The sequence below is a fragment of the Lepidochelys kempii genome, chromosome 1 (genome assembly GCF_965140285.1).
Source record: "Lepidochelys kempii isolate rLepKem1 chromosome 1, rLepKem1.hap1, whole genome shotgun sequence".
Classification (NCBI taxonomy): Eukaryota; Metazoa; Chordata; order Testudines; family Cheloniidae; genus Lepidochelys; species Lepidochelys kempii.
In genome coordinates, this window is record NC_136380.1 from 33,954,237 (window position 1) to 33,966,372 (window position 12,136).

The following is a 12,136-nucleotide window of genomic DNA, read 5'->3' on the forward strand; positions in this document are numbered from 1 at the left end:
CAAATGTTCAGTTTTGCTCTTAGAATCCAAAATTAAAGCCAGCCCCAGCATGTGTAAGCAAGCATGCAACTGCAGTATTTTGCCTTAAGTATATGGAATTACACTTTCAAAATGGTGCTTAGCATTGTCACAGATATTTCTGCTTTAATTTAGGGCCCAATCCTGTAGTTCACACACAGTGAAATCAAAGGAAATTGTGTCTGTTAAGGACTTCAGGATGTAAGCAAACAAAAGTAACAAAAGGTGATATTTTGGTATGAAGCAGAGTACCCCAGGGGTCAGTACTGGGGCCAGTTTTGTTCCATATCCGTATTAATGATCTGGATGGTGGGATGGATTGCACTCTCAGCAAGTTCACACATGACACTAAACTGGGGGGAAGAGGTAGATATGCTGGAGGGTAGGAATAGGGTCCAGAGTGACTTAGACAAATTGGATAATTGGGCCAAAAGAAATCTGATGAGGTTCAACAAGGGCAAGTGTAGAGTCCTGCACTTAGGACGGAGGAATCCCATGCACCGCTACAGGCTGGGGACTGATTGGCTAGGCAGCAGTTTTACAGAAAAGGACCTAGGGATTACAGTGGATATGAGCTGTGACGAGCTGCCAAAACCTAAGCAATTGAGAATATCTGGGACTTTGAGTCAGATGATTTAGATTTTTTTAAACAATTATTTAGCTGTAGTGCCCAACAAAGAGTTGGGAGGAAAGGTCCTTGGTAAAGACTCACTCCCCTTCCTTTTAAGTAAAGGGCTGATGAAGCTCCCATTCCATTTTTCTAGTCCTCCAAGGAAACATCCAGCATCAAACAGGAAAGACACGATCTGATAATACTGATATCTCTAAGGTAAAAATCAAGCCCTTTTTGAATATTGGGAGGAAGTTGCAGGACTTCTTTATATATGATAAAGAAGAAGAAAAAAAGGACACCCAATTATCTTTTCCTTTCCTAATAAGCTGTGAACATATTCCATATGTTTGTCTTGAACAGAATGAAAATACCTGCATGTCAGGAAACGTAGGGAATAAGTATGTTACTATTGAACATAAATTCTCATTCAGACAAAGGATTTATTCAGGTAACCAAAAAATGTTTCAACTGGGAATGGACTGGGGTACAGATTTATTACAATTATTTGTGCTTTTACCTGAAGAGATGGGAACCTCACCTACATTCTGTGGGATGTGGAATAATTTCTTTTCTAGCTTAATGTTTAAACTTTTATTGCAGGTAAAAAAACATTGTTTTATTAAACAGCCAAGGCAGAATACAGTGTCAGACAATAGCCTTGCCTCTATTTGTAAGTTGGGGTGTTGACTGACTTGGCAGCTTCTGTAAACATGCCATGAAGCTGTGTCCTCTAGACACCCTTTACTGAAATTGTGATAGAGATGAGTCAAAACAGGGAGTCAGTTGAGTCATTTTATATATCCCACCAAGCTCCACTACAGTCTGTCAGCATCAACCTGGGTGTACAATAATAAAAAAGGGTACCTTCAGAGAGTTGCATCATTGGACAATGAGAATGAAAGGCTACAATGACCTCCTGCCAAGCAGTGCCCATTTCATAGTCTGGGAAGCTGGCAGCCCCAACAAGTTTTCTCTCCCACAAAATTGAGGGTGGCTAGCAAATATTTTCTTCTTCAAGCAACTTCTAGTTTAAACTGCATTAGGGGCCGGCACCTAACCAGCATAGTTCTAGCTGTGTTTCTTTTGTTCTTGAATTTACATGTTCACAGTCACAAAACTGAAATATCTGACCTGACATATTGCCCCAGGGTACTCTCGGGTGCACCAGACTCTAGGGTTTGTTGAATTTTTATCTCATTTTTAGATGCAATTGGCCAATCGTGTAATTCAGCGTCACTCCATTGGCTTCAGTGAGACTAGAACAAGAAGAGAAGTATTAAATTCTACGGAGCTACACAGAACAATGGAAAGAACTGTTGAAGCCCTGATTGGCCCCATATTGGTTCAGATTCCCTGATAGCAAACAGGTCAATGGGAATGGAGTAGTCACACTTTCATCTCAATATTATATTATTATTATACTTTTTATTATTATTATTTTATTATATTTACAGTAGGGCCATGAGGTCCCAGGTAGGGATCAGGGTCCCACTGCACTCAGCACTGTGCACACATGTAGTAAAAAGAAACTCCTTATTCCAAAGATGCAATATGCGACTGAAACAAAGATGACAAAGAGGGGGAAGGAGGACAAACCAATACAGTGCAAGCATGTTTTCACATAGATTAGTGCACAATATAACTTGCTGACGAGGTGTTCTATAGGCATTATTGCACAAGGGTGTCTGAAGGAAACATATGAAGGGAGGATAAGGTAGCGACTTTATGGATTTTTGTGGGGAGTTTGTTCCATGCACAAGGAGCAGCATGAGATAAAGCACACAGGTACTCAAGTTAGAAGTAGACTAATGGGTGGGAAAGGCTGTCATTGTTGGTGGCACAAAGATTTACCCATGGTAAGATAATGGATTGACTGAACAGAACAGGGTTAAATTATGAATGGACATAATGTTCCAAGAAGATTATACTTGATGCAAGAGAGAGGGGTGACATGGTTGAAGCAACAAGCAAGGAGAGTGATTCTGAATTGATTTGAGGGTGAAGGTTGAAGCAATCAAGGCCAAAGAGGAGATGATGAGAAAGTTAAGACACAAGACAATAAGGGCCTGAATGACAGATTTGGCAATGTGGACAGAATTATTATTCGTTAAAACGGAGCTACAAATGACTTGGAGATTGGAGGTGTTGTGAAGGAAAAAATGAAAAGATGGGGATATATAATTTAAAAATATATTCAGCATATTTGTGTCAAGTCCTTCAGACCTTTTCTGTTTTAGAAATGTGAAGTGTCATAAACAGATGAAGCAAACAGCAGTTAATACCAAGCATAAAACACTTTATTGCCAAAATAGTGGGAAGTCCATTCAGAGTATAAAACACACATGAATATGTTATACTTTGTTATGAAAAGAAATCGAAGACTGTAGCTCTACTTTGACCATTGGACATACAATGAATATGAACAATACTGAGAATTAAAAAATGTAGACATTCATGAAAAAACAGCCCTGTTGCCTTTCCAATATACTAGGTTCTTTGATATCACAGTGATGTGCGATTTTATAGAAAGCTAGCTAGCTAGTCTTTCTTTTCTTAGGTTGCATATAATAATGTTTCATATTAACAGTTAAACCAGATATTGCTCTTCATCACACGAATAACTCTCTTAGCATTAGGGTCAAACTCCCATTGCTTTGATCCACGGAAAAAGTAGAAGAATCCTAGAAATAAAAGTAAGTGGTATGATTAGATTGTACAAGTCATTTGTAGCTCTATTTTAACAAATAATGCTGGAGACAACAGCAAAATTCCATCTTCCATATGCACAGAAAACCTCTTGTTACTTTCTGCTCTTAGCAAGGTAATAATAATAATGGCATATAATGTGACTAATATAATAATGACTAATAATATTTTTAATCCTCCTGAAATTTACAACAGTGCAAATATTCTGCTTACTTTAAAGTTCATTCCACTTACCTTTATGCTGGAAAACAGCATCAACTTTCTTGCCAATTCCTGGAAAATCATCTGTTACCTGTCTTGGATAGCCCTTTTCCATGGATTGACTGCTTTCCTCATACCTGAATGATATAACAGGGTAGAATGGATTTGCAAGAATTTAAGCCCTAATCCTGCAAAGATTTAAGCACGTGATTAACTTTATTCACTGTGAGTAGACCAATTGACTTCATTAGGCTACCCACATTGCACAAAGTTAAGCACATGCAGCAACTCAAGACTACATGATCACAGTGGACTCTTCTAACCTTAAAACCTATGAGCCTATCTACTCTTTGCAGGAGTGTGGCCTCGTGTTTAATATGGGAGCAAACTCTTTGAGGGGCAGAGCTGGAAGTGTCTAGCTGGGAGCTGAAGAAAAGCGAATTCAAATTAAAAAAAACCAAGGCACAAGTTTTTAACAGTGAGGGTGATTAGCTATTGAAACAAACTGCCAACAGAAGTGGTGGATATTCCATCTCTTCAAGTCAAGACTGGATGACTTTCTAGAAGATGCATTTTAGTTAAACACAAGTTACTGATCTAAATGCAGGGGTAAATGCATGAAATGTAATGACTTGTGTTATACAGGAGGTGAGACAAGATGATCTAATGATCTGTTCTGGCCCTAAAAGCTGTGAATTTATGTATTACCATATGGAGGCACAAAGTTTGGCATTTAAGCTTTGTCCATAGCTTGTAACCTGGAAGCATACTCAGCTTTGAAATTTAGAGGAGAGAGGGGGAACTGGCTTATCACTCTTTGATGATCCATCTAGTCAAATTAAGGTCAGTTCTGATGGACCCAGTTCTCCTTGGTGTGAAGGACAGTTAATATAATACTGGGTTTACTTTAGCGGGTGAAAGGAGGAACTAAATGGTTCTTTGTTCAGAAAGAACTAGGAACACTCCCTGCTGAAACAAAAAGAAAATAATTTGTTTTGTCTTTGGATATAAGACATTTTTGGAGGAAGGCTGTGGTTCTGAAATAATTACTGTATTAATAGTACATTTTAAAACTCTGTATGGTAGCTTTTATGTGGGCAGCTAATGTTCCTTTGCCCTGTCACCAGGTCAGTAGAACAGCAGCATATGTTATTGCAAGGGTTTTTTCCAAAACCAGTAAATACAAATGATAGGAAACCACAGACAACTGTAAATTCAGCAAACATTGTGTGGCTGACTTGACTCATCAGACTAAGGAAATACACAATGATGATAAAGCTTCTTTGACTCATCCATGCTCCTTACTTATTGCAGGGACCTCTGAATAGTGACCAACTCTGCATAATGGGCCACTCACATGTCTAGTTTATTATCTGTCTTATCTGCCTGTTTCTTATTTCTCTGGTATTTCGTGCTAAAAGGCACTCCTGTGAATTAGGTGAGCACGGTTTGGCCATGGCTAAGCCATGCTTCTGCTGCACCTACCATACTACTGTGACTACACAGCTATTTATACTCATGCTCGTTCAACAAGCGCTAACCATGAATCTGCGTACGTGAGCAGGGGAATTGCACCTTCAGCTCATGGTATAGACATAAGCCGACACTGTGAGTCAATGTACTGTTATTTGTACAGAAGTTAGAGTAGGTAAAGTCCTGTTGGATCATCCAGTCCATCTCCCTGCCAACAGATAATTGCTTTGTACAGCACATTTTCTAGTTTTTTGTCCACTTTATTTGTAAAAGTCCCAAGTGTTGAGGCATCTACCATTTTCCTTGAATACTCTTATTGTCTTATACAGTGCACCAAAAGAAATCTACATGCAGAGTACTGTATTAACAGTCCTGTTAAACCGGTCTTTGAAAGAGAAGCAAAGGTATATTCTTTTCTCAGTTCAGGAGTCATTTAAACAAATACTTTCCTTGAAAATTAAAATATATTCCTTAATAAAGTGTCCTAGCTGTCTAAATATTTAAAGGGAAAATCTTATATTTAAATGCACACATGAAGGTTGCACGGAAGTCAACCAGAAAGAAAAAAATTTAGCCATTGATCTTACCTCCAATACTTGTCACCTACAAAAAAGTCTGTTGTTCCTGTGTTTTTATTAGAAACGGCTGCATCAATTTTCTTAACACTCCTTGGGAAACCCAATGTGTTGATGTTCTTAGGATAACCAGGGAGCACCTGGTACCCACTGATAACCCAGAAATTATTTCCTGTTAAAAACAACAACAAGATTTGTAATGTTTCACCTGTGGTTTTTGACAAGCCAAACAAACACAAGTGCATTTGCTTAGTGGAAGTAACACATGGGCCTGCACAGTAGCAGAATTCAGGAAATCACATATAAGGAAAACTAGGTGAAATTTCCTGTAATTGTTCATTTTATCCAGGCCAGGTCTATACAGGGAATTACACTGGTGTAAATATGTCTCTCGGGGTGTGAGACATCCACACCACTGAGAGATGTAGCTATACCAATCTTACCTCTCCCTGCTACTCCCTCGCTCCCCCCGTGAAGAAAGCCACTTGGTCAACAGAAGAATTCTTCCATCAACCTACCTATGGCCTCTTGGGAAGGTGGATTACCTACACCAGTGGGAAAATCCTCCCATTGGCATAGGTATTACTCACATTGAAGCACTACACACCCCGTGCTTTCCTCCAATTTCCTCCCAAAAATTACACGTAAGAAGAATTTAGAGAAAATCATACATATTTTACCTTTGAAAAATAGAATCTGATCTTTAATATTTTCATAAGCAGCTTGAATACCAGATGGGAGAAAAGGCCAGAATGTAGAAATTAATTCAAGTTCAACTTCTGAATTATCAGGATAAACTCTCCATATGTGCCTGATTTAAATATGATACAATTTTCACAGTAAATAATAAACCCATGTACATTTCTGTATATTCATAAGACTGTAAACAGTGATGGGACGTATAACCTCTTTCTTGTCAAGGGAATCTAGCAGGATACCATGTGCATTCTATTAATCAGTCAATGATTTCACCATGCTAGAAAGTAAAACATTGGCCATACTGGGAAAGAAAATTCTGTCACTTGCTGCAGTCAAATATCCAAATATATCAGCTACTTGTAGAAACCCCTTTTGGTGACTGACCAGTCCACCCTTGCTGTTGACTGACTAAGAATATAAATTAGGGCTAGATGAGGGATTAGGTAGTTTCTGTGCCACAGTCTAACACATGAAAGAATCAGCTAGAGGATCCAGGATACACAAAATAATGAGTCTGATTCTGATCTGCTAACTTATGAGTTCCCACTGATTGTGGGCTTGTACAGGTATAACTGAGAACTGAATTTGGCCCCAAGAGGTATTACAGAACATAACCATTCCTTTGCAAATGATGGTAGCATTTACTTATCTCACAACTCAATCTGACCATCTGCTTATTTTGGAATGAATCATAGACCTTTGCTGGACCTGAGATATTTTCTGGGAAAGACAAGGCAACTCTTGCCAGAGGACTCACTTGACATCTACTATAAATGTAGGCGAGTTTGTAAATAGCTTCACTGTTAACAATAAAACATCTCTTATTTCTGTGGGTAATTAATTTTGAAATCTTTCTTTCTTTCTTTCTTTCTTTCTTTCTTTCTTTCTTTCTTTCTTTCTTTCTTTCTTTCTTTCTTTCTTTCTTTCTTTCTTTCTTTCTATGGTGCTTATCACTGGAGTATGTTGTTGCATTCAGTCATTAAGAAATAACGTAAAAGAAATGTCCAAACAAAGGTTAATGTCAATTGAAGAGGGACTGGGTTTACCTGTCTTTAAAAAACATGACTTCTCTGCGCAGTGTAGTGATAGCATCGAAAGACACCATAGGGTCACAGGTTTTAGGTGATGCGGGTCTGGCTGGCTTATCCGGGGTGTTAGGTGAGGGTCCTAGGGAAAGCAGTTTAAAAAGAATGTACCAAAATGTGTGGAATAGTCATGTATTTCACACACAAGAGGACAATATTGAAATATAATTAGTTAAAAATTATTTCACTTTGTCTGAGATATTGTTTGTTTCTGATTTTTTGAGGAGATGGATTCTACTCACCGTAAATGGCCTGTATGCCACTAATGTCATCCGGGGACAGTGGGAATTCAGTGGGGTTGATGTAGGCATAATTTGGGAACATCAAGGCTCCACGGTCAGTGGAATGTGAGAGACCCAATGCGTGGCCAAACTCGTGGGCAGCGACAAGAAACAAGTTGAACCCTAAAAAAAGCATAGGTGCAAGACAGTTTAGATGTATTTTTGTCTACAGGACTGCAACTGAGAAGTCCAGCTGACTGCTCAACACACAAGTGCTACAGAGGATCTTAGTGGTTCTACAGCCATCACAGACTATACCTCAAACCACTGGTGGTGGGATATAGCATGAAACGTTATATAAACAAGGTAGTCAGGGCTTAAATTCAGCTAGAGCTGTCCAGAGTGGAGCTCCAGCAAATATTTTCAAACCTGTGGAGCGAGCCCTGGTGCAACCCAAGGGGCTGAAGCCCCAAGTCCCAGCGTGCCCCATAGGGCTATAGCCCTGAGACTCCCCGACCCCGCAGCTGAAACCTGGAGCCCTGAATGGGAGGAGTGTAGGGGGCTCCAGGAAATCGTATATGAGAATTTGAGCCCTGAAGGTGATGTTCTTCCAGAGTCAAGAAAGGCGTGCCTGTTTGGCTCTTTCCTGTTGTTGTTGAAACTAGGTGAGCTGAGTGAGTAGTTAGCTAGAGGCGAGCATGAGAGCAGTTTTGATGAATTGCCAGGAAAGGCTTTCCAGTTTACCTACCCCTGACTGTCTGGTGATTCAGACCAATCAAGAGCAGGAGGGCTAGAACAAGAAGAATACTCATATTTATGCCTGAGGCACTGAATTGTTGTTCTATGGGACTTTCTTCCTTGCACACATGGTATACACAGTTTGGGCAGGAAATATAAAAAAAAAATAGTGCTGACTGGACGTTTTCCCTTTTATAAATAGATTTTTTTCTAGGTCTATGGTTTATTTAAAATATCCCCTAATAAAACTCATCAGACAAAGGTAGCCCTGATTTAATGTCAGCTCAACAAACAGGAGAAATTAGATTAGCTCAGATAGTTATCTTGATACTTTATAGTTATCAGTGTAGTATCTGAGCGCCTCACAGACATTAATAGATTTAGCTTCACAAACCCCTTGTAAGGCAAGGAAGAATTATTATCTCTCCTTCAAAGACAAAAAACTGAGGTCCAGAGTTGTCAAGTGACTTGCCAATATCACAAGTCTGTGGCAGAGCAGTGAATTGAACCTAGATCTCCTGAGTATGGCTGGCTAGAAAACAATAATTCCATTTTGCAAACAAAATATGAGGTTTGGACATTTCTTTTTGTTCCATTGAGGAATGAAACCAAGACTTTCTGAAACTTTTCACTGGGGGGAAGGAATGGAAGAAGAGAGAGAGGGAAAAGAGAGTGGAGTGGGCCATCCTTGAATATTCAATAGCCCAGTGGTTTGGACACTTACCTTAGATTTGAGAGACCTGGATTCAAGTCCTTCCTCTGCCAGTGTGGAACATAAGAAAAGGACTAGGAAATTGTATTGGAACCGGAGGATTAATCTGAGTTCCTCCAGAGGATTCTGGGAGTTTGACCTCTTTCACAATTTCCTATGGTTCCCCAGGGAATTCCAAAAAGCTTTTTGAAATATCCCACAAACCACCACTTGAGGGAGCTGTGCTGGAAACTGTGTGAGAGGTACTGCAGAAGTGTACTACAGCTCTAGTGTGGACATGGGGCAAAACTGCAATAGCCCTATTGCTACAGCATTAACAAGGACACACTATACTGCTGGTGCTTCAGACAGTGCTGTGCCATTTGGTACATTTACCACTGGTTCCATCCTATAGTATAGACAAGGCCAAATTTGTATATCTTCAGTCAGTCACTGTGGATACCTGAATCTAAACAAACCAGGTTGCTCAGGAGAAGTATGTACTCTTCCTCTACAATCTTTTTTCAAGCAAGACTGTGAAAGACATTTGAAGATGATCTTTAATATCCTAATTATTTTTAACATTAACATTGTACTACAAAAGGGTCCTTTATCTCAGGGCATTCCTTCCTCTAAACAACATCAAGATATCATTAACACATAGTACAGGAGATCTGGACCTACCAGCAGAGCCTTCTGTCCAGTGTTCATCTTCATCAAAGTGGACATCCCCTCCAATACCATTGCCAGGTGGAAAAGCATGGCCAAGAACACCAAGGGGTCCATCAAAATAACGGGGACAGTGACCATGAGCTAAACAGGAATTTGTTGAAAAAAAATTAGAGTTCCATATCATTGCTGTAGACAACAATATAAATTCATCTTACAAGTTCCATACAATTATTACAGTACCTCCAGTCCCAAAAGCAATCATTATATCTGCTATCCCTTTATAAATCCGAGTGAAAGTCAGTGGGGACACAGTGCTCCACACTTTAAATGCCTTCTGGATTGCTTTATCCACATCAGTTTGTGTCATATCTGGAGTGTAGTTCACAATTCTGTAGGAATAAAGAAACAAATGCATATGCTGCAATAATAATACTTATGGTTTATCTAGAGAGTTTATCCAGCAATGATAGCATATTGTACTAGAAGATACAAAAGGAGGCCTGACCGATGATCCTTGAGCATTCAAAACTCACTTTGGTTTCTGTGTGCCAGGAATGCAATAACTCGTCTTTTCCATCTCTAATATTTATAATACCAATGTTCTATCATATATATCTGTCCTCTTAAATAATACCCTGACAAAATGGCTGCTGTTCAACAGATCTTCTCCTTGGGCACACTGAAAGTCATATCGACTGACTCTGGAGACACATTAAGTTGCCATTGATGACATCATTTGAAGACAACAGGGGTGTAACGAACATAAGTGAGACTCATGGTTGGCCTACAGAATCTTGACTAGAAATTATGTCAGAGAGGTAAAGTACCCAGCTAGACTCCCAGAGCCCAGGGTATATTTGCATGACTGGCAGGGAAAAACTGACAAATTTTTGTTTGTGTTAACCGAGCACACTTGCTAGGAGAGCTTTTTAAAAGAAAATAAATAAGGATGTCCACAAGATAACTTTTGAGCTCCTTTTCAGATGAGAACCACATTTTAAACACAAGAAAAAATTACATAGATATTACCTGTATGTCAATTTGGTTTTTTTCCATCCTGGGAGAATGAAACCATACTGTCCGACATCAGGAACTCCACACCTGGGCTTCTGCATCACTTCCAAAGTCTCAGGATCTGGCTTCCCGGTCACTTCCAATCCAAAAAATTCTTGCATTTTTTGGATCTTTTCAACCATGGGGCTAGTGCTCCTTCTCCATGCTAGATGCTCTGGATCTGGTTGAAGCTCATAAAATTTCTCTAGATACTCCTGACAAGAAATACATAAATAAATGAATGAATTCCACAACCTTTTTTTTAGATCTTAAAAAAATTACCTTAGGACCACTATTATTCGTACACTATGCTTTCATCCTCAATTTCCATGTGCTCCAGCAGCTATTTGTCTTAGGAATCTGGCTAAATAGAAACAGACCACACTTTCCATTTTTTTAATCACTTGACAATTCCTACTTATTTTTATCTGTTTTAGCAAAGTGTGCTTACGAGAGCTGTGCATGGTTGGGTAGGGAATTGTCATGGGATAACAATGTCTTGACCAATTCAAACATGCAGCTGCTTTAAAATCTAAAAGGAAATGGCTCAGCACATCTTAGATTCAGAAAATGAAGTTACCTGTACAAGCTGCATATTTTCTCCCTCATTGTTTTTTTCTGGAAGCACAGGAAAAGCATAAGAAAATGCCGCATATAGAAACAGTGAAAATGGAAGGCTCTTCATTCTTATCCTCATTTCTGCCTTAGCGTAGCAAGAGTCAGGCACTACTTTCGGTATATGTGTCTTTCAGGCTTCTCAGTTTATATGGTTAATAGGGTGTTTCATAAAGTCTGCTGTAGAATGACTCACGGTTTAAAAGGCTTTAATTAGCAACAGATATCATATAACACAAGATGGAGTGACACAATACAAGTTAACTAATACCATCTGATTGTGCAACCATTTGAAGACAGTAAATACTGGAGGTGATTGTGAAATTTTTTATTCAAGGTTTTAATCTAAAATGAAGATTCATCAAAATGGAATCGTTTTGCTGTAACAGACCAGTTTTGATCCTACTTGCAAAGAGAGAACCCCCCCTCCCCCTTCCCTTGAATAGCTGGGTGGTTAAGCCATTTACTTTGCTTATAGGAAGTCCAGGTCCAAGTTTCCAATTTGTCTGATTCAAACCAAGAGCTTGAACCTAGGTGTCTCAGTTCCCAGTTGAGTGCTTTAACAACTGGGCTATTGGCAGGTGAGACTCAATTTGTCCTATTGAAGCTGTTCCACTTTGTATAAATATTTATTGGAACAGGGATTTGAACATCCACACAGTTAACATTCCCATCCAAGCTCTGGTCATCTATGCCTTGATTATTGCAACATCCTGCTCTTCTTAGGTCTTAACAAATGTGATCTTGCCCCACTCATATCCATTTAGAAAGCTGCT

The 12,136-nt window shown here is 39.2% G+C and overlaps 1 protein-coding gene across 1 annotated transcript; it reads right to left on the bottom strand.

The window, feature by feature from the left end:
• Window positions 1-2,918: 2,918 nt before the first annotated feature.
• LOC140909294 (matrix metalloproteinase-27) lies at window positions 2,919-11,537 on the bottom strand. The gene is made up of 10 exons (XM_073338282.2): window positions 11,326-11,537; window positions 10,722-10,960; window positions 9,933-10,081; window positions 9,705-9,833; window positions 7,613-7,774; window positions 7,332-7,452; window positions 6,267-6,397; window positions 5,599-5,758; window positions 3,572-3,675; window positions 2,919-3,312 (listed from the first exon to the last, which is right to left on the bottom strand). The coding sequence occupies exons 1-10, from the start codon at window positions 11,440-11,442 to the stop codon at window positions 3,212-3,214; spliced, it is 1,413 nt and encodes a 470-aa protein (XP_073194383.2). The 5' UTR covers window positions 11,443-11,537; the 3' UTR covers window positions 2,919-3,211.
• Window positions 11,538-12,136: the final 599 nt, after the last annotated feature.

What these genes read in the sequence shown, in the direction of transcription:
- LOC140909294 (XM_073338282.2), bottom strand. Translation starts at nt 11,442, where the DNA reads ATGAGGATAAGAATGAAGAGCCTTCCATTTTCACTGTTTCTATATGCG. An exon ending in GTCATGTTTTTTAAAGACAG is followed by an intron (nt 6,398 to 7,331) that starts GTAAACCCAGTC and finishes TATTTAAATCAG; the next exon opens with GCACATATGGAGAGTTTATC. An exon ending in TGCTGTTTTCCAGCATAAAG is followed by an intron (nt 3,313 to 3,571) that starts GTAAGTGGAATG and finishes TTTTATTTCTAG; the next exon opens with GATTCTTCTACTTTTTCCGT.